Source organism: Aquarana catesbeiana, linkage group LG08 (assembly GCF_042186555.1).
Source record: "Aquarana catesbeiana isolate 2022-GZ linkage group LG08, ASM4218655v1, whole genome shotgun sequence".
NCBI classification, from domain to species: domain Eukaryota; kingdom Metazoa; phylum Chordata; class Amphibia; order Anura; family Ranidae; genus Aquarana; species Aquarana catesbeiana.
The window spans coordinates 22528611-22554647 of record NC_133331.1 but is presented as its reverse complement, the minus strand read 5'-3'; the positions used below and the strand labels follow the sequence as shown (position 1 = coordinate 22554647).

Genomic DNA, 26037 nt, shown 5'->3' with positions numbered 1-26037 from the left:
TTATCTTTACCCAGTCTTCCTTCCAGGTTTGCATCCTCTGACCGTCTGATTGGCCACGCCACAATGACATCACTCCCATGCATGCTCATGGGAGTCACTGACCACCGCATGGAGCTCTGAGGGGATGGCACGGGTATACCGTCCCTACAGAGCGCATGTGTGAATGTTTAGGAGATATTCATAGTACCTACAGGTAAGCCTTATTCTAGGCTTACAGTACCTGTAGGTACAAGTCTGCAGAATGGGTTTACATCCACTTTAAAGTAACATCCAATAGGGATTGGTCCCGCGGAAAAAACGATCCTGATTGTTTAAAATGTTCAATATGCTATTCAAAATAAAAAATACAAAAAATTAAATCCTGAACCATTTCATTGCATTGTGGCCTGCGACCAGTTGCCAAATCACTGGTTTTTTTTTTTCTAAATAAAAACATCGAACCTGTACAAAACAGGTTATATGTAAGGTTTTGCACAGAGCAGCCCCGATCCTCCTCTTCTGGTGTACCCCGCCGGCGATCCTTGCTCCTCCATCGGGTGCCCCCACAGAAAGCCGCTTTCCATGGGGGCACCTGTGCAGACTCATTCCCGAGTCCTGCTGCTGCATCCATTGACAGACAGCAGGACTCGGCCCCGCTCCCTGCATCACAGGATTTGATTGACAGCAGTGGGAGCCAATGGCTGTCAATCTGTCCAATGAGGAGAGAGAGACAGTGGCTGGCGCTGCTGGGCTCGTGCACATTGCTGGATTGGATCAGGCTCAGGTAAGAAAAAAAAAAGGGGGGGGGCAGCTGCAGCACAGAAGATTTTTTTATCTTAATGCATTAAGGTAAAAAACCTAGAGGCTTTACTACTACTTTAAGTGGCCTGCGCTCTTCAAAAGCTTGAGAACCCTTGGCTTTAAAGGCTTTAAGACCTTTGAAGCAGATGGGAGGTTTTGCAACAGCTTGCTGTACATCACTGTTTATATAAAAATCACAGTTTATATTGCAAGGAACCATTCAGACCATAATGCAGGGCACATGTTCTGCATAAAGGAATGTTGTGTTCGGCAGCCCGTTCATTTTTAATGAGTTGTCTTACACAAACAGTTGTTGCATGATTCCCCCCCCCCCCACACACACACACACTGCACATGTATTCTCTGTGGTGGGATACAACACAGGACCATTGCAACATACTGAAGATGTGCAACTTTGAATGACGTTGTACATCCACCGCGATTTGTGTCATTACAAGGTACAGTGTGAACGATTGTTAAGGGTTGATGTGGCACATGATCTTAATGGATCATAATCATTAAAAACACAACTATTTTGGAAAGTAAAGGAGAGAAATGTAGGCGAATGGAAAAAGTTTAACATTTGCTAGTATGATTGCAGTTGGATCTCACCGTTCCAGTGAATGGCACACAGATACCATCAGGACTCCTATTGCAGGTGTTTCCTATGTAATAGTAAGCTGGCGGTCTGCACAGTCTGCCGGATATTTTCCCTGGGACCCCCTGATCATATGTGTACCTGGGGGAAAAAAATAAATAAATAAGACTTAGTTTTGCACACTGATTTTGAAAGGTTGTCTGTTGACAGGTTAAAACCAATCTGTGTTCAAATATTTCTAAACACAAATTTAGGGGAACTAATAAGCGTCCCATCCCCCTCACTAGGGCTGTCTGGTGCAGATGGTCTGGAGATTGGCAGTGTGGAGGTCAGCCACAGATCTTTGCAATTTCAGGGAAAAGGGTGATAGCTGGGGAGAGAATGGTGATGGGGGGGTTGGGATTCAACTTCATATCTTGCATTAAACCACTGAAAAATGTGGGTATTTTAGTAATTGTCCTCTACCTGCTACTTTGTCTAGACAGCCTGGCCTATTAAGGTTGAAAACAGCAAACTTACTGCCTAGATTTAAGAAAATTAAAATGCAGCCACCATAGGCTCGCACAAGGGATGTGCCTGGGCACACCCCCAATTACTACACATGGTGCCGATTTCCCCCTACTGCCTAAGCTTCCCCTTGTGTTGGCCCCCCTGCTCCACTGGCTTCCCTCCTCTCCTGCTGCAGGAACCAGGGGTGTAACTAGAAATCACAGGGCCCCGTACCAAAATGTTGTATGCCCCCCCCCCCACAAAAAAATGAACTAATGCCATTAAACAACAGATTACCACACCCATGTGGCACAGTACCCAGGTAACAGCTTATATTAATTTTGAACAACAAAGTATGCAGTATACTATATGCAGCCCCTGAAGGACACACCTCCAGCCTTCTAACCAATTTCTGTTCTGATTAAACTTCTGTGTAAATACAAGACAAATAGGGGAGAAATAAGACAGCAATGATGAACAGTGGCCCTAATGGAAGTTTGATCAAGTTTATTCTGAAGGTCTTATGCCGCGTACACACGGTCGGACTTTACGGCGGACTTTGCCCGGCGGATTTTTCGACGTACTTTCCGACGGACTTTGTGAATGAACGGACTTGCCTACACACAATCCACCAAAGTCCGTCGAATTCGTACGTGATGACGTACGACCGGACTAAAACAAGGAAGTTCATAGCCAGTAGCCAATAGCTGCCCTAGCGTGCCTTTTTGTCCGTCGAACTAGCATACAGACGAGCGGACTTTTCGACCGGACTCGATTTCAACGGATAAATTTTAAACAAGTTTAAAATCTAAGTCCGTCCAACTTTTGAGAAAACAAAGTCCGCTGGAGCCCACACACATCGAATTGTCCGACGAAATCCAGTCCGCCGGGCAAAGTCCGCCGTAAAGTCCGCTCGTGTGTACGCGGCATTAGGAACATCTGCACCCTTGAACCAAAAATAGCAAAACAGTGCATAACAGATGACAGTCTCCCCCTCCCTTCCTACCTCCTGTCCAGACTCCAGAGCCTCCTCATGTGTCAAAAACGATGTCCCTTAACAGGCGCGCTCGGGTGTTCTGCCCCGCCCCGCCCACTCTGCTCCCGCCCACTCTGCTCTCTGTGGCTGAGTGTGTCGGGACATGGCCAGACTCGCAGCGCCCGGGAGGCTTAACAGTAAACTTACATTCCTCATCCTCACCCAGGGGCAGATCCAGAGTCTTGTCTCGGGAGGGGCACTGCCGGAAAATATATTTTTTTGGGGGCAATTTATTGGGGCAATGTCTGTGGTTGACGCTTCAATCATCATGGCACCATGGTTGGTATGGTGTGAGGATGATTGAAACACATTATTTCTATTACTACATTGTTATATAAAATGAAATAGTTCAACTCACCATAATGCAAAATCAGTGGGAGCCACGAGTATGTCACTTGCCACAAGTTGCGGATTGTCACTTGCCACAAGTTGCGTATTGTCACTTGCCACAAGTTGCGGATTGTCCACTTGCCACGTCACCTGCCACACATTGCGGATTGTCCACTTGCCAAGTCACCTGCCACACATTGCGGATTGTCCACTTGCCACGTCACCTGCCACAAGTTGCGGATTGTCCACTTGCCACAAGTTGCGGATTGTCCACTTGCCACAAGTTGCGGATTGTCCACTTGACACAAGTTGCGGATTGTCCACTTGCCATGTCACCTGCCACACATTGCGGATTGTCCACTTGCCATGTCACCTGCCACACATTGCGGATTGTCCTCTTGTCACGTCACCTGCCACACATTGCGGATTGTCCACTTGCCACAAGTTGCGAATTGTCATCTGCCACACGTTGTGGATTGTCCACTTGCCAAGTCATCTGCCACACATTGCGGATTGTCCACTTGCCACAAGTTGCGGATTGTCATCTGCCACACGTTGCGGATCGTCTACTTGTCAGGTCACCTGCCACAAGTTGCGGATTGTCACCTGCCACACGTTGCGGATTGTCACTTTCCTGCTAAAGTGGGGAATGGGGATTGTCACTTCCTGTGTTCCAGTCTGAGTCAGGCAGCAGAGAAATTATGTAATCTCTCTGCTGCCTGCACAGTGAGTGAGGACGGAACTGCCAGGATGCAGGGTGGGCCCCAGGCGGTGAAAGATTATGTCATCTCTCTGCTCTGCCACCCGCTGACTGGCCAGTCCACCCACCGAGCCTCCCAGCTGGCAGCTTCCCATCCGTTCTCTCACGCGCCCGCCGAGACGCCCAGCTGCATCCACTTGCACAGTCAGTGTGACTGTACGAGCGTCGAGCAGACGGGCAGCTTGGCGGCTCACCCGCTACCCACTCACTTGCACGCCGACTCACTGGGCCCCACTCGGCTGTGGGCCCCATAGCACCCGCGTGGGTCGCTATGTCGGTAGTTCCGCCACTGGCAGGAACATTTCAGGATGGAGTGGGCTAGTAAATATGCAAATTTACCAGCGCCTTCCTTTTCTAAAGGAAGGCACTCACTGGGGTGGATTTACTAAAGGCAAATAGACTGTGTACTTTGCAAGAGCAGTTGCTCCAGAGCTTAGTAAATGAGCAGAAGCTCTGCTGATTTCCATCATCCAATCATGTGCAAGCAAAAATGCATTTTTTAATCATTTTTCTTGCATGTGATGGTTTGTTTTTTGGAAAGTGAAGCTTTACCTCATTTACTAAGCTCTGGAGCAGCTGCACAGTCCATTTGCCTTAGTAAATCAACCCCATTGTGTTCATTTATAACCCAAGCATAGTAAACTGTTTACTATACTAAAGTTTGTAAAATGAACAGGAAGCCACTCAGCATTGCTGGGCTGCAATTTTAAATGTTTGTTTTTAGATTTGCTACTGTTTTAATATCTACTGCACCCAAGATAAATAAAGTTGGGAAAAGAAGAAATTAAGACAATGAAGGACAATGGGGAACACAAAGGAACATCTATCCAAGATTCTAATATGAGATAAACTGAAAATGAACAGGCTTCATGTAATTTGATCCTCAAGAGTTTACTGCTGCCCTCTGATGGCCTCTTCTATCCATGACATTGATAGGCAAATAAGCATGGATTAGGATGCAATGATCAGTGTAGCACCCTCTACAGTTTTCCTTTCCCGATGAGCGAGCCAGCACAAGATGCACAGTTCCCTGTCGCTGAGAACCAGCGCAATGGGATTGCGCTGAAAACACATTCTCGCGGTCAGGTACTGTATTAGATGAGCACCTGAACGACCACAACATACAGGGATATACAATGTAATACTGACATATTATCACACACATAGGTTGGACTTGATGGACTTTTCAACCTCACGTACTATGTAACTATATGTAACTATGTGACTGACATGTACTTTATCTCTCTGGTGCCCCCTTTGTTTCCAGAGGGTTCTGGAAAAGAGGCAGGGCAGAGGGTGAGAGTAGCATGGAGTATATCTGGGAGCCCTGACCAATCCCCCAACTAGGATTGGCAGGGGGCAGGCCTTATATATACACACACACACACACACACTCATGGTCAGCCTGCTGGGGAGGAGTGGTCGGGTGGAAGAACTGAATGATGGAGTTAAAAAAAAAAAAAAGGAGAAGTGGGACTTTAAATGAAGCACACAGCAGCACAAGTCAGGTCAAGTGACCAAAATTCATTTATTTGGTATAATCCATGGTGTGTAAAAAACATTTTGGGCATCCAACCTCTAAAATGCTGTGGGCATCAAGCCTCTATATAATAAACCATGGATTGATTATACATAAAATACACATAAGTTGCACAATAAGTCATGATCCATTGTCACGCAGAGAGCAAAGATAACAATCAACATACATGTGTACAATTGTTACTGTGAATTAGACCCAAAGAGAGCCATGAAAATTAGGACAAATAATTCAAATAATAAAAAGATTTAATGTCATGACAGATACTTATGAAGGTAAATGGAATCATTGAAATCTTGGTGTTCCATGATATGTGAAGATTGGTAATAATCAAAGCTCTACGCGTTTCGCGGTATAGCAACATCATCAGGAGCGTTTTTTTTTTTTTTTCTCACATTCACACACCAACACACATCACTATGACTTGTTTCATATAGATTTCCCACACAGAGGTCCGCATCCTACACTCATTGCACCTACCAGCAATGGTTATGCCTATGGCTGTTGTTCTCATTCCCGCTGACCACCCTGGCATTGGGCGGCTTTGCATTGCAGCTCTCTGCGATTCTGGATACTGTTTCACTGGATCGCTGATGCAGACGTGAGTTTGGTCACACAACCTTTAATTCATTTCGTACAAGTAAAATATTTGTATACAAAACCTTTTTTTCATTTCCTGTTTATTTACTGAAAATAATTTTTTTTTTTTATAAAAATATATTTTTTAGAATCATTCCATGACGTATGCTCCTGATGAGCGGTTGCTATACCGCAAAACTTGTAGAACTTTGATTATTACCAATCTTCACATATCATGGAACACCAAGATTTCAATGATTCCATTTACCTTTATAAGTATCTGTCATGGCATTAAATCCTTTTATTTTTTGAATTATTTGTCCTAATTTTCATGGCTCTCTTTGGGTCTAATTCACAGTAACAATTGTACACATGTATGTTGATTGTTATCTTTGCTCTCTGTGTGACAATGGATCATGACTTATTGTGTAATTTATGTGTATTTTATGTATAATCAATCCATGGTTTATTATATAGAGGCTTGATGCCCACAGCATTTTAGAGGTTGGATGCCCGAAATGTTTTTTACACACCATGGATTATACCAAATAAATGAATTTTGGTCACTTGACCTGCGTTGTGCTGCTGTGTGCTTCATTTAAAGTCCCTCCTTTTTTTTATAACCAAAGACCAGGATGGAGGCGAGCATCCCTTTAGTGCTAGCCTCATTTAAAGTCCCAAAACTTTTTCCTTTTTTATATGAATGATGGAGTGTTAGACTGTCGTGGCCCTTGAGGGAACCCCCTTTGTGGGGGGTGAACTCGGGTCCGGAGCCTCTCTACACAGTCATTGAAAGGTGTCCTGGAACAGGAGCAGGACGACAGTGGGGAGTCCTGCCGGGCAAGTCATTCAGGAGGGATCCATTCCGGGGTCGGTGAGTGAGAAGCACAGTGAGGAGCTCTGGGAGAGACATGCCAGGATTGAATGTGAAGCCAGAGGGAGAGACTGTGGTGTCGTTGGAGTCGAGTTGCTGCAGCCAGGAGTGTTGGCAGGATTTGCATTGGACTTTCTGGGATCAGTAGTCCAGCAAGTTTGTTAGCACACTGTCCTTTTTCATCGATAATGGTTGCTACAACAGAGGGGACTGCAGACCCCTGCCAGAAAATGGCTACTAGTAAAAATGTTGAGACTTCTTTAGAGTGAGGCCTAACAATGTGCCAACGGTGACAAGAATCTAAGATTGTACAGTGGAGAAAGCAAAGTCATCTTAAGTAGTGTGCTGGGGAGTGTGAAGTATGGGAGACTGTCAAATTTAGATTCAACCAAATAAGATTCTTCATCTGGGCATCCCATGTCCCTTTCCCCATCCAAGTTTATCCCCCAATTAAAAACAAACAAAAAAAAACAAACTAAAGACTGTTCACTGTCAAAGTGTGTCTGAAATGTCTGGCCAGGCAGGGTGATGTGTGGAACAAGAACACTCAGTGACCCCATGAGGGCACCGCTACACCAACAAGTGTCAAGAGCTAAATAAATGCACATTCAAAAAAAAGGGAAAATAAATAAAATTCCTTTTAACTACAATTGTCTTGTTAACCTACCTGGCATTCACCTCGACGGAAATATTCTTGTCCAGGATGGTTACACTATTGGGAGCTTTCAGCATTAGGCTAAACTTGGGCAAAGCTGGAAAAAAAAAAAAAGTTATTTATCTTTAAACTTTGGGGTCTGTTAACTTCAGGGGGAATTCACGCATCAGTGGCAACCCAAAGGCCAAATGAAAAAACAAGCTAGCGTAGAGCAAGTAGAAAAGATTGCAGAAAGTAACGAAAGGCTGAAGGAGAGCACAGAGTTGTCAGTGATGGGGGAGGAGGCAAACCCAGAGGCAAGTCTGCCATGATGTGCAATGGAAAAAGCTGCCACAGGATTCCAACAGTACTGCTCAAAGAAGAAATCACCAGTCATACATACCATACTGCTCAGCCTTGATAAATTTAGTAACTAAGGCACCAGACTGTCTTTTAGCTATGATCTGATAATATCCAAGATCTGGGTCATCAAGCATGGTGAAACTTTGGTACAGGAAGGATCCCATTGTACGCTGATTCAGCCATTGATGTATCCGATTCCCAGCTGGATCCTAAAATGGCAAATTCAGGCAGTTATACAAACTCTGTAAAGACTGAACGAGAGGCGCAGCAACGGATTTACTCTATCAAAGACCATAGATAACATTATCAGTTAATAGGCAAGATTAATTAGGATGTTGGGAGATGAGCATCAACAGCAGATAGACTAAAGGCACCCAGAAACATTTTGTGATCATCGTGTCATGGGACAAGACTTTTCTGTGCTTCCAAATGTGGCTGAAACAAATATTTTGTTGACTGTCCTTCAGGAGGATAAACTGAACACATTTAACATTATCTGGCCTCAATGGGTAAAACACTGTATGCTTCTAGCCATTAACCCCCATTCACTTATTAGTGAATAGGTCCATATCTTCCTTTGACAACAGGTTCCCTACCTTATAGGGACCTGGTAAGTCACTTTCCTCTTTATATTGCAGTCTTCCTTCCCTCCCCCCTCTTGTGATGTTATACAGTGGCGGCTGGTGTTTTCTTTTGGGTTTGGGGCAGCAAACAACCACCCCAGCGGGGGGGGGGGCAAATACACTATCCCACTCCCCCGCTCGTCTGACATTTTAGCTAATCGGGAAACAGGTCTCACGACCCGCTTCCTGATTGGCCAGGAGATTTAGTGTGAAAATAGCAAATATTCATTTGCTATTGTCACAGAACTGAGTGGGAGCCCACCACCTTTTTGAAGCCTATTAAAGCCCCTGGCTCTAAATACATGTTTAAAATAATAATAACAAAAAAAACAAAAAAACATTGGAATCCAGAGTCTGGCGCCCTGTAGATCAGGGGGCCGGACGCAGATCAGGGACCCCTAATGGACATGCCGCCACTGGTGTTATACCTAGGATTATTTAGGTCTACTTCTTTTCTTGGGCTTGCTCACCTTTACCCAGCCTCTCCCTATGGGCATAACTGCCCAGCCAAGCATGCCATTGACACTCATCTTCCTGCAGTCCTTAGTTTTGGAACTTGTTAGCCTATCCTATACTATTAAAAATGTAATCCAACTCATAAGGCCCAACATTTAGCTTAATCGTTCTACTGTGGTATATATTGTAACAGCAGTACAAAAAACTACCTTTGCAATTTCATGGGTCACCTTTACGTTTTTTGCACTTGGTAGAGCCACATTTCTCTAAGTAAGGATCTTGCCCATCAGCTTGTTATATCAGGCTACATTTTTTTTTAAAAGTGTACTAGAGCATTTTGGGTACCATATGCCTGGTCATTTTACCATATTATACAGGTCACTTTCCTATTATTACACTGTTCACCATTCTCAAACAGGCTTTGGCCAGAGGTTGCTAGTGTACCTTGACCTGTAGCTGATCGACCCCCATCTGATGATGCCTGCATAGTTCTGGATTCAACGCCATTTGGCAGAGCCAGCAGCATGACACCATTGAGTTTTTAGCTGTCTGTAAGTGTGGCATTCTTCAAACTGACCAACAATGTAAGGGCCATTATTCTATTGACCATTGATGGTCTGGTTTTAGCAGGGGTCCCAAGACCTAAAAATTTGAAGGGTTTCTCTGGGGTAAAAAGAAAGGCTGCTTTACACCAACAAGGGCCCAGTATCCTGGTAATGTTCTGCATGGTTAAGGAATTAAAGCCATACAGTAGGGAAGAGTACCCATGTTTCCAATGCTTTGTGTCCCTGCAGGGGGAGATGTATGCATTCTATTTGTTCTGAAAATAACAATTGAGCAAAAGGAAGGAAGTCCTCAAACAAAAATCTTCACAGGAGACCCGGTTGTTTCCACAGAAGTTGATCAAATGATAGACTTCTGCTTCAATGCTAGGAAGAGCAGCATTCTCTGATTAACCTTAAATTTTAACTAAAAAGTGTGTATAAAGATTGCATTGGATTGTGCTCACAAAAATGAATTCCATTTATCTATTTTTTCTTACCGTTACATAGATTTCAGGGAACTAAAAGGAAGAAAAAGAAAAAGTTAGAACAATGGATTGATAGTCACATACATTTTTAATATGCTGTTGAAAAAACTTAGGACTCAAACAGAAGGTGGATAATTGAGAACTTTTTGCTTCGCAACCATGGAAAATTTAAAGCGCCCTATTGAGTTTGACAGTCTGCATCGCCCATCGAAGTCAACAGCCAAATGTTTGGCTTGCGGTTATCACCAAAACCCCAAAAACGTCACAGACGTTCAGGAGGCAGCAGTATCGCCTCCTGTGTGCCTGGAAACTGCTGCTTTACTGCCCTCAAGAGCAATCCACTGCAAATCCCTTTTCAGAGGTGCAGTAATGACTCAATGGTGTAAGTGGAGACTTAGAAAGTCAAGCCCTCAGTATTTGGGACCTCAGTACACAACAGCTACCAAGCATCCTCAGTGTAGAAGCAGGTTTTCCCCCCAGGGTTGTCAAGGCAATCCATCTTCAAATATAGTCAATTCACTTTTGTGATGTTGTTAACAGATGCAGTGTGGGAAATTGATTTTTTTTGCTGAAGAGACTTCTGCTTTTAGACTTAAAAAAAATAAAAAAGAGTGCAGATGAAATTAATTTTACATATTTGAATATTTTTACATGTTTTTTAAAAAATGCAAAGTGTGTACAGAGTGTTGCCCTGTAAAGTGAGCTGTATACTGGAGATAACTATCCAAATAGCAATCCCCTTATTGCTGACCCCAAACATTTGAGGCGGTCTGATGATACAAAGCAATTGGTCAACATAGTTAGCTACGGTAAAGTGAAAGCCACAAACTGGGTACATCAACATCCAGGGTAAATTGGATATCGATTCAATTTTTAGGGTCACTTTTTAGGCTTGTAATAAAATGGTTTAATAATGAACTACAGCCCTTTTCATTCTGTAGTTTACTTCAAAGAAATGTAAACGTTTTCCAGTAAGTTGGAATTTGTTTTGCCTTCTGTCCTGAATGGACGCCAATCACTAAACTACAGGATATTGAGCATACCCCCCTTTATTGGTACAGTTAAGCACTAAGCAAGCAATTCAGCTGTCTTACACAATAATGGCATCAGTGCCATCAGATAACTGAATGAAAATTGGTTTGCTAAAGCACTGCCCCAAGCAGTTGTGCCCAAAAAGAACCACCATGGGTGAATAGACATTTTAATGAAAGCTGCAGATTTAAAAAGCAAACTTTGGGCTTGCAGCAAAAATAAGTAGTGCTCCTACCCATGGCCAGTTGTTTGGCTGTGTGGACAGCCACACAACTGGATCAGCTCCAGGGGTACCAGTTCTCTGTAGAAGAGGAAGCCTACAAGACAAGGGGGGGGCACCCCTTCTTTCCAAGGCTAATCAAGCAGTATATGTGCGGTCCGACTGCCCACTGTGCCCAGCATTTCATCTTTTAGCTTATTCAATTTTAGGGATTGGGTTTTTATCTACTTTAAAATCAGAGATCTGAACCCTACTCACCGTTTCCTCCACTGGGCGTAAATTATTGTCCATTGACATCACGTACATCTGTACTGTAGACAAATAAGACAAGATGTGCACCAACACACACAATCAAGTATCCAGACAGAAATAAGTTTAACATAAAAACCATTGTTTGAGGTTGTGGTCAGCTATACGAGAGGAATGTCCAGAAACTAGAAGTTTGGTTGCTGCACCTCATTTCTCTAAGAGTTCCAAATTTGCCTGCCAGAGAGTATCATAGTTCTCAGGCACATGCACCAAGTATGTGACTAGGAAAGTCACTTGTACCCTCCAGGAATGCACCAGTCTTTCTGGTTGGCATTGTGCACATAGTAGAATACAGAGAAGCTGTTCCTAAAGTCATGGATGGTTACAAAGGTAAGACTTACATCTAGACACAAGTTGTAGTTTTGGATAAAGTCAGGAAGAGTTAGAATCCCCATTAGGTTTTATTGCCATTCAGTCCAGTTTAGTATAACACCTTTGTCTTAAACAGGGGTTACTGGTAAATTTAGCTGTGCTAGGTGGTAACTAACCCGACTGATTTGTAGTCTTTGTGATAATTTGGGCTTTCTCCCAAGCCTGATTTAACTGTGGTTCCTCCCTTCTGTCAATAGGTGGCACTGTTGACTTTGCCATTAGTAATAATGAGCTGCAGTGAGACCAAGTTCTGAATATGCATATCTTTCAGACAACAGGAGTTTCAGGCCACTGAGCATGCTGGGAAAAAGTATATATTTGGAGGAAGTCAGGTGATCAGGGTCCTCCCACCCAGACCTTGGTCTGGTGTGGATGTGTGAGGTCTGGAGTCTGAGGCCTAGAGCCTGCCAGAGAAAGTTTGTTTGTCACCTGGGGGCATGAGGGGAGCTTCTTGTCTCCCCTGGGGGGCATGAGGAAAAGGATTGAGTTCTGAGATGAAGTACCAGAGGTTACTCTTCATGAGTCAGGGACTGTGAAGAGACTGGGAAAGCGGCAAGACGGACTCATCCAAGGAAACCCTGGACGGTGTTGTGAGGTTTTGGCTGCTATAGGAGACAGCTGTTGCTATGTAGGTACAGAACATTGGGTGCAGGCCTAAGGCCCTTGTTCTGTATACCTTGTGGTTTTGTTTTTGGAGACTGCTGATCTGTCTGCATATTGTCCTAGGGTGTCCTGTGCCCCAACACTCTCCAACATTTTTTTTCTGTTGTGAGCAATAAACTCACTTTTGTTCATCCTAAAATTGACTGGTGCCCATCTTTTCTACACCAGTCCACACCCACCATGCCCAAGAACCAGCACCATGATGTAAAATGTCAGCCCTCCCTGATGCTGGGGGGGGGCTACATTAGAAATTTTCCTTCAGGGCGACAACTGTTTCATCAGACAGGAAGAGAAAATCTGCACCAGGGACAGAAATCATGCCCTTCACCCCTCTTAAAGTAAAGTAGGGGGGGAGGCTAGAAGCCCTGTCAACTTTGTTTGTCTGTGTCAGTTGCAAATTTACCTCCACTTCCTGTCTGGGAAAAACAATTGCCATTGGACAAAGTGAGGTCAAATGTGTCCAATAGAGCCCTGGATAGCAGTAAAAACCTGACAGTTCTAATCCATAACCCCCCTATCCTAAGTTTGGCCACACACAAAGTAGCATGAAAACTATATATACACTCTAACTCACATTATTGTAAATATTTTATTATATCTTTTCATGTGACAATACTAAAGAAATTACACTTTGCTACAATGTAAAGTAGTGAGTGTACAGCTTGTATAACAGTGTAAATTTGCTGCCCCCTCAAAATAACTCACACAGCCATTAATGTCTAAACCACTGGCAACAAAAATGAGTACACCCCTAAGTGAAAATGTCCGAATTGGGCCCAATTAGCCATTTTCCCTCACCTGTGTCATGTGATTTATTAGGGTTACAAGGTGTCGGTTGTGAAAGGGGAGCGGGTGTGTTAAATTTGGGGTCATCGCTCTCATACTGGTCACTGGAAGTTCAACTTGGCACTGGAAGTTCAACTTGGCACCTCATGGCAAAGAATTCTGAGGATCTAAAAAAAAAAAAGAAGAAGAATTGTTGCTCTACATAAAGATGGCCTAGGCTATAAGAAGATTGCCAAGACCCTGAAACTGAACTGCAGCACGGTGGCCAAGACCATACAGCGGTTTAACAGGACAGGTTCCACTCAAAACAGGCTTCGCCATTGTCGACCAAAGAGGTTGAGTGCACATGCTCAGCGTCATATTCAGAGGATGTCTTTGGGAAATAGATGTCTGAGTGCTGCCAGCATTGCTGCAGAGGTTGAAGCGGTGGGGGTCAGCCTGTCAGTGCTCAGACCATATGCCGCCCACTGAATCAAATTAGAAGCCTCTTCTAAAGATGATGCACAAGAAAGCCTGCAAACAGTTTGTAGAAGACAAGTAGACTAAGGACATGGATTACTGGAAACAAGTCCTGTGGTCTGAGGAGACCAAGATAAACTTATTTGGTTCAGATGGTGTCAAGCGTGTGTGGCGGTAACCAGGTGAGGAGTACAAAGACAAGTGTGTTATGCCTACAGTCAAGCATTGTGGTGGGAGTGTCATGGTCTTGACATGCATGAGTGCTGCCAGCACTGGGGAGCTACAGTTCATTGAGGGAACCATGAATGCCAATGTGTACTGTAACATACTGGAGCAGAGCATGATCCCCTTCCCTTCAGAGACTGGGCCGCAGGGCAGTATTCCAACATAATGACCCCAAACACATCTCCAAGACAACAACTGCCTTGCTAAAGAAGCTGAGGGTAAAGGTGATGGACTGGCCAAGTATGTCTCCAGACCTAAACCTTATTGAGCATCCTCAAACGGAGGAGCGCAAGGTCTCCAACATCCACTAGCTCTGTGATGTTGTCATGGAGGAGTGAAAGGACTCCAGTGGCAACCTGTGAAGCTCTGGTGAACTCCATGCCCAAGAGGGTTAAGGCAGTGCTGTAAAAAAAAAAAAAAAAACGGCCACACAAAATATTGACACTTTGGACATTTTCACTTAGGGGTGTACTCACTTTTGTTGCCAGCAATTTAGACATTAATGGCTGTGTGTTTTGTTATTTTGAGGGGACAGCAAATTTACACTGTTATACAAGCTGTACACTCACTATTTTACATTGTAGCAACGTGTCATTTCTTCAGTGTTGTCACATAAAGATATAATAAAATATTTACAAAAATGTGAGGGGTGTACTCTTTTCTCACAAAAAGTACCTTTCTGGCCACCCTTATACAGTTCCTTGTCTGTCCGGATGAAGACAACATTGCCAGTTGGAGCGAGGACCACAGACCTGCGAGCTGTGTAGTTGTAGCTCCTACTGACAGCTCTGACAAGGAGGAACACTGGAGTTGGTTCTTTCACCTCTGGCACCTGTACAGATGGAGGGCAATTAGAGACAAATGGTTAATGCATTGACTGGCATATTTTAATACCAGATGGAAGTCTAAGGCTGGTGTAGCACCCTGATGTTTAGGCAGGGTTTCTAGTACATTTACCTGCCAGGCATAGTTGCCTTGACCAATTGTTAGGAGGTCAATTGATTCCACCTCAATTCTGGAATTGCTGCACTTCTCCCTTCTGTCACTAGATGGCCAGGTATCTGGTGACTTTAGATAAGACAAGGGTGTTGCAAGGACAGATTAGGAATGGATAGGATATCTCAGCCAATGGGTCTCGGGTCCCTCGGCCTACTGGGAGAGCCTATTTATTTGGGTGAGGTCAGGTGATCTGGGTTCTGTGTCACTTGGTTGGCTGTCTGGGTGGACATGTGTTGTGCTGCTCTGGGCTGCTAGGTCAGAGCCTGATGCCTATTCCGGGCACATCTGGCTGCTAGGCTGTCTGAGGGCCTATCCAGAAGCAAGAAAGCAGCATAGGGTTGGGACTTCGGCTTGCAGTCCAACCATAAGTGATTGTTCTGCCGGCTGGAGAACCTGTCATGAGTTGGAGATAGAAGGGAGGCTGTTGCCACTATGGGACCATCCACTTTATTACCTGGGACCACAGTGAGTAGCTGAAGCAAGTACTGGAGCAGTATTCTCACCAACCAGGGACGGTGAAAAATTGGGAAACTTCAGCAGGGGTCAAGCCAGCGGAGGCAACGCTTGCAGAGAGCTTTGTGTGCCCCAAGCTAGGGACCGAGCAGGACGGTGGGGTGGCACATGGGGAAGATACTCAGTGAGAAGGTTGGAAGAGTTCAGGAGATCCAGTGAAAGTCTAGTGAGAGAGACTGGGAGCTCAGTGGAGGGAAGATCTACAAGAAGTGATTGTAGAGGAAGTACAGAAGTTAGTTACAACGTGTTGTGTTAGAAACTGTTCTAAGACTGTGCCATAGGAGATAGGGATCCTACACATGCAGATGTGGTGTCTTGCTGGATGCCTTTCCCTGCATGGCTGTCTACCTACAGAAGTCTCAGTGTCTGCTAATTCACATTGCAACTACTAAAGGGTGTCCTGGCCCTAAACCCTCTCCCACAGTTCTGTTCAAGAGAAAATAAATCAAGAAGTGTCTGGTGCCCATGAACCTACCTTGCATTACACCCACTATGCCTTGTAATCCACTCTACACAGAAGGATGTCAGCTGTCCCCAACTCTGGAGGTTCTCATTAGACCAAACGGGAGCCGGGACCTTGTTACACTGGGTTCACACCATTGCAAATTAGATGCCGTTTCTCTGCATCCAATTTGCAATAGCATGAGGTTTTGACTGGCTCTCGATGGAGCTGGTTCACACATCTCCGCTGTGGCTCTGGTGCGAATTTGCACAGGAGCCCTGTGCATCTTTTGGTCCATTTCAGGTCTGAATTCAGCTAAAAATTCAGGCTAAACAAATCGGGCCTGAAACTGTGAACCAGGATGCACCGGACCCCTGCTGGGAGCCGCATGCGGCGATGAAGTGAACCCATCCTGAAGCTGGCCATATGTTCATTTTTTTGTTGTATTCATACATTCAAATTGCTAATCATAAAGTTAGTTCGTTTTCAATCATAGTGAGGAAAACATTTAAAGGAGCAGGATGAACATTTTTCTCACATGAACAAATTTCTAACAGTGTATGTGGTTTTTGTTTGAGAAATTAATCATTATAAATTTGAATTTTAAAAGCAAAGGAAAAATGTTGAAGCGCATTTGTCAAGTCAGCGATGTACTGAGAATTTTTGAACGTTTGAAAAATCTACTACTGTATGGCCAGCTTTAGACTGTAAGGTACAAGTCTTAAAGAGGAGCACCAAGCAATAAACCTCTACCAGACAGCAAAGCAAAAGGTGACCTAAAGTAAAGTCCAGTTACCTGTAGTTCATGGTTTTCTGTGGTAGTGGCTGCAGACTCCCTGAATTATCACTGATTGTAGTATACATGGTTCTTAAAGACTGGGGTGAGTAAGGATGTTCCCGGGTTGAATGTGCACATGTTAATTTTTTTAGAAGATTAACCCTTACTGTTTAAAATAGTTTTTTTATATATTAAAAAAAAAAAAACTTTGTATTGATATGATTGTTATATATGTTTCTTCATTAGAAGGCTTGTACCTCAAGTTGACAGCATTCCCTGAGGAAGCTTAGGGTGTGGGCGAAACATGTTGGGAATTCCATCTAAAGTGCTGTATCCATAAGAACCACGTTGTGTACTTGATATAATTGTTTAGACAATGTTTTATCTCTGTTCAATAAATTTTTATATTATTCCTCTGGATCACTGTATCATATTTGCACCTTAAAAATCCCACAAATCCTCTTGTATCTATTTGAAGTGCATTTGTCAAGTCATCGATGTACTGAGAATCTTTAGATGTTTGAAAATCTGCCTACTGTATGGCCAGGTTTAGACTAAGGTATAAGTCTTAAAGTGGAGCACCAACCAATAAACCTCTACCAGACAGCGAAGCAAGAAGGTGACCTCAAGTAAAGTCCAGTTGAAGTTCTGGCAATTTCTGTATTACAGTTACTACCTAATGGAGGGCTTAACTTGTAAACAGTCCTATTTGCTGCAGAAAAGGTTAAAGGAGGAGAAGTGCAGCCAAAGCTCATTTGGCTGTATTTCTCCTTTGGATCACAGGAGTGCAGTTTGTTCAGAAGCCCGCTATTGGCTGACATCACAGAGCTGGTCCAGGCTTGGGCAAGATCGCAACAATATGGTCAGGATCCTCCCACAACCCTGGACAGGCACTTGACTCAGCCTCTCAGTCAGCTGCTGAGAGCCCGGGTCAGCTGCTCCCACCCCCTCCACAGCTCAGCACTCAACTAAGTGCAGGAGGGGCAGAGCAGAGACTGGTCACCAATCTCTGCTCATGGAGCCCTGAGAACCAAGTGATCAGTCTTTGAGTGGGCAGGGGATAGATGCACCATCAGACCGAAGCTCCATTCATGTAGGTGGGGGGGGACATACTTTTAAATACCCTGTGCTAAAAGGAGGATAGAGAGCTGAACTGTTGTGGAACTGAACAGACAGGCAGTGGTCCAACATGCCTCCTGCCCAGGGCTCCAATCAGGAACCATAAATCAGGAAAAAATAAAAATATATAAAAAATTAACAAATGTAAACCTAACATTACACATTCGTGATATATGCCAGCTGTACTATGTACTTGTATGAAAATGTATACTGTTCTTTATATAGCTTTCTTTACGTGAAAACCATGGAGTTCTTGCCAGTCCCTCTGCTTCCCCATTAAAAATTGACCAGACTAGGCATGAGAGCACATCCTGCTCTCTTCCAATGACCCCCCCCCCACGCAACCATTCACTGGGAAGACCAACGTGGTGCGGTTTCTCCTTCCCTATAGATCAGTTCATTTTGACAGCACCAGGTCCCACTGTGAGAATTCAATGTCTCGGTGGAAAAGTAGGGGGTGGGGGGGGGGTGGGGAAGTATTCTGTCCACCTCATTTGTGTGGGTGGAAAAAATAATCGGTTGTAGTTTCAGTTCAGCCTACCAGATACAAACGCACACACAAACACCTTTTGACCCTCTGTTAGTGTCTTTAACGCTTGTCACCAAGACAGGAGGATGGAACTACAATGAGAAGTGACAACTGACACCTTCCAACCCTTCATCATTCTACCTAAAGCAAGTTTAGCCTTGAGATGTACTTTAATGACACTACCACCAACCAGTCCCCATTATGAAGAGGTGTGCATTTTCCTTACCCAGTCTGGTATAGTCCCTTGGCTGGCTGCCATACTAGTTAGTTCATAAACTTGTTATTATGCTCATAAACATTTATGCCCTGGAAAAATGTGGAATAAATACAAACATATCTGCTCCGCTCATCAGACACAAGTTCAATCCACTGGATGAGTCCTTCAGCTAATGTTAACTGCCAATCAAGGCCTTCCTGTAAAGGGTACTACTCCTCCTACCCCCTGTTACACCACAGCTAGAAGTAAAATATCTCAACACTAACCTGAAATTCATAGGTTTTAAAGATGTCACCAGGAGGGACTTGCTCAGCGATAAGAGAGTAGTTTGTTTTACCAACTTCAAGGATGGCCTGAACATACATGGGATCGGTATGTCGTTTGACTGTCAGACATGCTTTTCCTTTCTCTCCACTCTTGAGGAGGCTAGGGATGGAAACTGAAATTCGTCTGCCAAAAAAAAAAAAAAAATATATATATATATATATATATATATATATATATATATATAAGACAAATAGGCACTCAGTACACGTCCCAGAATTTTTATCATCTGTTGAAGGATCCCTTTGTCATGATGAAAGCTGCCTAGAACCAGAACAAAGTCCACCCACACTATACTTTCATCATAGGTCTGCTTCTTTAAAGAACATTTCACTGTATATCAGAACAATTCTCATTTATTTTGGTCCAGCGCTATCATGTAGAACCCCATAGTGCTATTGTTTCTTAAATTTAGTTTTTGGCCTCCCTGTAGTCAGGGAGAGCATTGCTTTGTTAGGTTCCAAATTGAGCAGCGATAAACTAGTGATAAACACATAAAGGTGCTGAAAAGTGATGAAAACAGATGATGTAAAAAACAGCAATAAGCACAGCAAAAAACCATCAATAATTGCTATGTACAATCACCAGTGATAGGGCATAATAACCCCTCTACATCGTGTATGGATGTAGCCAAAATCAATGATAGTCCCAAAATGAAATGAATACAAAGGAAATACAAAAACAGTTCCTAGGTGTAGTTCAAACACTGTCAGCAGGCTACATAGCATTAGTTATGCTCTGCTGCTTCCCCCCGCTCCTTCTCTTAATTCCTCCGATTTATGATGTTTCATTCATGGAATAAAAGAAAATCATCATTGCACAATGATCAGCATAAAATGCATCAACAGCATCAAAGGCACAGGTGGATCCACTCACATGTACTTCTATGATAATCAGCACTAAGGAACAGTCAGGCGCTCACAGCGATTTCCTCTCCTCACACCGCATTCCATGTGTTTCGTATGGACACATCAGATGTCCTCACTGGCTCCTCCCGACGCGTTGCGTCACATGTCACATGACTTTATCAAGGGTCAATCAAGGGAACACTTTCAGAATGGTTGCGGCTTGATTATTTAGGTATTTTCTAATATTGATTCACTACACATTATATCAGCGCTTTAGTACACTATATTGTCTATTGCTTTGTTAGGACTGCTCTTGGCTCTGTAGTTATGGGCTCAATTACTCCCCCCTGTTTCCCAAGGGACCCTGGGACATAGTGGGTGGGAGAATATAACCTCAGCCTGCATGTTAATAGTTCTCCAGCCAATCCCTGGTCAATAGAGCAGATGACCAGCAGGAGCTGAGGGAGGTATAAAGGGGATAGAGTCAAGAGCAGAGGTCTCTTGTTCCTGAGGGCTATGAACTACACTAGGCATGTGAATTTCGTTTCGTTCCGAATCGAAATTCGGACGAATTTTTCATTATTCGGAAATTCGGATGCATCCGAATTTCCGAATGACAAAAGTAAAGAATTTAAACGAATCCGAAAAAAAAACGAACGAATTCGAATCGAATTCGAAAACATAATCAAATTAAAAAAAAATAGAAAATGTTTTTCTAAAAAAAAAATAAGGTAGAATATAAAATAATAAAGCAATAGAATATATATATATATATATATATATATATATATATATATATATATATATATATATATATATATATAATTTTTTTTTTTTATTATTCTCTTCTATTGTTTTTTTATGCTTTTCTTTTCTATTATTTTATATTCTATAATAGTATTTTCAATTCAAATTCATTCTATACGAAATTCGAATTTCGGAACATGGCTTCTGAAGTTTGAATTTCGCATAGAATGAATTCGAATTTGAATAGAAAAGATTAGAACAGAAAATAATAGAAAAGTATAGACTATAAAAACAATAGAACAGAATAGAAGAAAATATAATATATATATTATATTTTCTTCTATTCTGTTCTATTGTTTTTCTAGTCTATTCTTTTCTATTATTTTCTATTCTATTCTAATCTTTTACATTCAAATTTGATTTCAGTCTATATGAAATTCAAATTTTGGAAGATGTTTTATATATATATATATATATATATATATATATATATATATATATATATATATATATATATATATATATATATATATATATATATATATAATATATATATATATATATATATATATATATATATATATATATATATATATATATAATTTTCTAATCTGTTTCATTGTTTTTCTATGCTATTCTTTTCTATTCTATTCTAAACTTTTCTATTCAAATTTGAATTCATTCTATACGAAATTCGAATTTCGGAAGATGGCTTCTGAAAGTGGAATTTCGTATAGAATGAATTCGAATTTGAATAGAAAAGATTAGAATAGAAAATAATAGACTAGACAAACAATAGAACAGAATAAAATATAATATATATAATTTTTTGTATTCTGTTCTATTGTTTTTCTAGTCTTTTCTCTTCTACTCTGTTCTAATCTTTTCTATTCAAATTCGAATTCATTTTATAAGAAATTCAAATTTCGGAAGATGGATATATATATATATATATATATATATATATATATATATATATATATATATATATAAAACCATCTTCCGAAATTTGAATTTCTTATAATATGAATTCGAATTTGAATAGAAAAGATTAGAATAGAATAGAAAATAATAGAAAAGAATAGACTAGAAAAACAATAGAACAGAATAGAAGAAAATATAATATATAATATATATATATATATATTATATTTTCTTCTATTCTGTTCTATTGTTTTTCTAGTCTATTCTTTTCTATTATTTTCTGTTCTAATCTTTTCTATTCAAATTCAAATTCATTCTATACGAAATTCAAACTTCAGAAGCCATGTTCCGAAATTCGAATTTCGTATAGAATGAATTTGAATTGAAAAGACTATTATATAATATAAAATAATAGAAAAGAAAAGCATAAAAAAACAATAGAAGAGAATAATACAAAAAAATTACCGTATTTATCGGCGTATAACACGCACCGGCGTATAACACGCACCCCAAGTTTAGGAGGGAATTTTAAGGAAAAAAAAACTCTTAGGAGGGAAGTTTAAGGGAAAAAAACTTACATTTAAATGCCCATCATTGCAGCCTTCTCAGTGCAGCCTTGCCCCAGTGCAGCCATGTCAGTGCAGCCTTGTCAGTGCAGCCTTGTCAGTGCAGCCTTCCCAGTGTCCATTGCAGCCTTATCCCAGTGCAGCCTTGCCCCAGTGCAGCCTTGCCCCAGTGCAGCCTTGCAGCTCGCAGTTTGAAAATCCTGTGATCCCCTGCGATCCTGAGCTTCAAAATCGCCGACCGCGATTTGAAAATGGTGCCGCCGGCGCCAAAATACACAGAGCCGGTCCTCGGCTCTTCTTGGCGGCTCTCGTTCACTTTCGGCTCCACTCGTAGTCCCGCCCGGGATGGGCGTGACTGTGAGCGGAGCTATCCGAACCTAGCCGAGTACACTCGGCTAGGTTCGGGCGGCGCTCGAGTGAAGCCGAAAGTGGCTGAGAAGAGCCGAGGACTCTCTCTGTGTATTTCGGCGCCATTTTCAAATCGCGGTCGGCGATTTTGAAGATCTGTCAGCTCAGGATCGCAAGGGATCGGCGTATAACACGCGCCCATGATTTTCCCCTGATTTTAAGGGGAAAAAAGTGCGTGTTATATGCCGATAAATACGGTATATATATTTATATATATATTTTTTATTTTTATTTTTTTTCTATGCTGGTCTATTGTTTTTCTATTCTTTTCTATTCTTTCTATTTTATTCTAATCTTTTCTATTTGAATGCGAAATCATTCTATACGAAATTTGAATTTCCGAAAATGGTTATACAGAAACAGAATGAAATAGAATGAAATTGAATTCTAATAGAAAAGACTAGAACAGAAAAACAATAGAACAGAATAGAAAAAAAAAAAAAAAAAAATATATATATATATATATATATATATATATATATAATATATATATATACACACACACACACACATCTTCTGAAATTGGAATTTGGTACAGAATGAATTCAAATAGAAAAGATTAGAATAGAACAGAAAATAATAATAATTCTAATAATTTTTTCGAATTTGACAGTTTTTTTCGAATGTGGTAGAATTTTTTCGAATTTGACAGTTTTTTTCGAATTTGATAGTTTTTTTCGAATACGGTCGAAATTTTTCGAATGCGGTCGAATTTTTTCGAATTCGAATACGAAACTAAACGAATTCCGAAAACGAATGTAATGAATGCAACAAATTTAACTAAACGAATTAAGTTAAATAACGAATCGAAACTAAACTAAACTAAACGAATTTTTTCATCCTGCACATGTCTAAACTACACCCGCATCCTTGGGACATCTGCCTGGAATGCAAACACCTTTTGTGGGAACCCAGCTTTGGCTTGGCTGGGGGACCTCTGTTCCATCCTCCTGCAGCATTTACAGAAAGCCTCCTAAGGATGCAGGACACAAGCAACTGGAGTGTAAAAGTTGAATAACATTGCACGTGGCTGCCAAGTGATCAGGAAATAGCAAGTACCAGCCTTCTGGATCTAAAGACTTTTCTGGGAGATCAGCAGTTACCATTTGTACACTCTGGACTGTATGCCTGTTAAAGAGCCTCTGTTTTGTACTGTTCATCTATACACTTTAACTCTTCAGGGTGAAGACACCTCCTTTAGTGTCCTAATTTTCAGGTTTACAGTTACTGGAGTATCCCTAGGCTCACCATCACCCTATCCAAGTTCTACCCAAAAATAAAAAGAGCTGCATAGCCCATTTACTGACTGTGGAAAACATTGTGTGCCTGGCTGCCACGTGCCTATCAGAGAATTGAACCTGGGATCAAACCGTCAGACCAATCCAGTCTGTCCACTAAATCAGATATCTGGTTCTTGAATGCTTGGTCAACTCATCATTGAACCATACGGACTAAGACTGGGATGCCATTAAAGTGCATGTAAAGCAGGGATCTCAAACTAATGTCCCCCCAGCTGTTGGGAGTCATGCTTGTAACTGTCAGCCTTGCAATGCCACATGGGACTTTTAGTTTTGCAACAGCTGGGGGGCCACCAGTTTGAAACCCCTGGTGTAAAGGCAGGTGTGCCAATACTTTTGGTTATATACAGTCAGGTCCATAAATATTGGGACATCGACACAATTCTAATCTTTTTGGCTCTATACACCACCACAATGGATTTGAAATGAAACCAACAAGATGTGCTTTAACTGCAGACTTTCAGCTTTAATTTGAGGGTATTTACATCCAAATCAGGTGAACGGTGTAGGAATTACAACAGCTTGTATATGTGTCTCCCACTTTTTAAGGGACCAAAAGTAATGGGACAGATTAACAATCATCCATCAAACTTTCACTTTTTAATACTTGGTTGCAAATCCTTTGTAGTCAATTACAGCCTGAAGTCTGGAATGCATAGACATCACCAGACACTGGGTTTCATCTCTGGTCATGCTCTGCCAGGCCTCTACTGCAACTGTCTTCAGTTCCTGCTTGTTCTAGGGGCATTTTCCCTTTGTTTTGTCTTCACCAAGTGAAATGCATGCTCATTCGGATTCAGGATAGGTGATTGACTTGGCCATTGCATAACATTCCACTTCTTTCCCTTAAAAAACTTTTTGGTTGCTTTCGCAGTATGCTTCGGGTCATTATCCATCTGCACTGTGAAGCGCCATCCAAGTCCGAGTTATAAAGCATTTTGCTGAATATGAGCAGATAATATTGCCTGAAACGCTTCAGACTTCTTCCTGCTGCTTTTGTCAGCAGTCAGATGATCAATAAATACAAGAGAACCAGTTCCATTGGCAGCCATACATGCCCACGCCATGACTCTACCACCACCATGCTTCACTGATGAGGTGGTATGCTTTGCATCATGAGCAGTTCCTTTCCTTCTCCATACTCTTCTCTTCCCATCACTCTGGTACAAGTTGATCTTGGTCTCATCTGTCCATAGGATGTTGTTCCAGAACTGTGAAGGCTTTTTTAGATGTTGTTTGGCAAACTCTAATCTGGCCTTCCTGTTTTTGAGGCTCACTAATGGTTTACATCTTGTGGTGAACCCTCTGTATTCACTCTGGTGAAGTCTTCTCTTAATTGTTGACTTTGATACACATACACCTACCTCCTGGAGAGTGTTCTTGATCTGGCCAACTGTTGTGAAGGGTGTTTTCTTCACCAGGGAAAGAATTCTTCGGTCATCCACCACAGTTGTTTTCCGTGGTCTTCCGGGTCTTTTGGTGTTGCTGAGCTCACCGGTGCATTCTTTCTTTTTAAGGATGTTCCAAACAGTTGATTTGGCCACACCTAATGTTTTTTCTATCTCTCTGATGGGTTTGTTTTGTTTTTTCAGCCTAATGATGGCTTGCTTCACTGATAGTGACAGCTCTTTGAATCTCATATTGAGAGTTGACAGCAACAGATTCCAAATGCAAATAGCAAACTTGAAATGAACTCTGGACCTTTTATCTGCTCCTTGTAAATGGGATAATGAGGAAATAACACACACCTGGCCATGGAACAGCTGAGCAGCCAAATGTCCCATTACTTTTGGTCCCTTAAAAAGTGGGAGGCACATATACAAACTGTTATAATTCCTACACCGTTCACCTGATTTGGATGTAAATACCCTAATATTAAAGCTGAAAGTCTGCAGTTAAAGCACATCTTGTTTGTTTCATTTCAAATCCATTGTGGTGGTGTATAGAGCCAAAAAGATTAGAATTGTGTCGATGTCCCAATATTTATGGACCTGACTGTAGTGTATGAAGGATGCCTGGCCAATCAAGGGAGATCATATGAAGAAGATGCATGGGCAATTATTTCCAAGATTCGTGTCCTTTGATGTTACCGAGTGTTGAAGGGAATTCTGACTACTTGGTCTTCATGCGCAGTGTGCCAAATTAAATTTATTATCTGTCAAAGGATGAC

At 42.0% G+C, this 26037-nt stretch overlaps 1 protein-coding gene across 1 annotated transcript in view; it reads right to left on the bottom strand.

The window, feature by feature from the left end:
• Window positions 1-26037, bottom strand: part of LOC141105636 (alpha-2-macroglobulin-like) — a 177842-nt gene that overhangs the window by 134649 nt on the left and 17156 nt on the right. Inside the window, exons 2-8 of the mRNA XM_073595601.1 lie at window positions 19019-19202; window positions 14831-14987; window positions 11600-11652; window positions 10102-10122; window positions 8021-8189; window positions 7651-7735; window positions 1393-1519 (exon numbers count right to left, since the gene is read on the bottom strand). Of these exons, the coding sequence (XP_073451702.1) occupies window positions 1393-1519; window positions 7651-7735; window positions 8021-8189; window positions 10102-10122; window positions 11600-11652; window positions 14831-14987; window positions 19019-19202 (796 nt within the window). The remainder of the gene's footprint in view (window positions 1-1392; window positions 1520-7650; window positions 7736-8020; window positions 8190-10101; window positions 10123-11599; window positions 11653-14830; window positions 14988-19018; window positions 19203-26037) is intronic.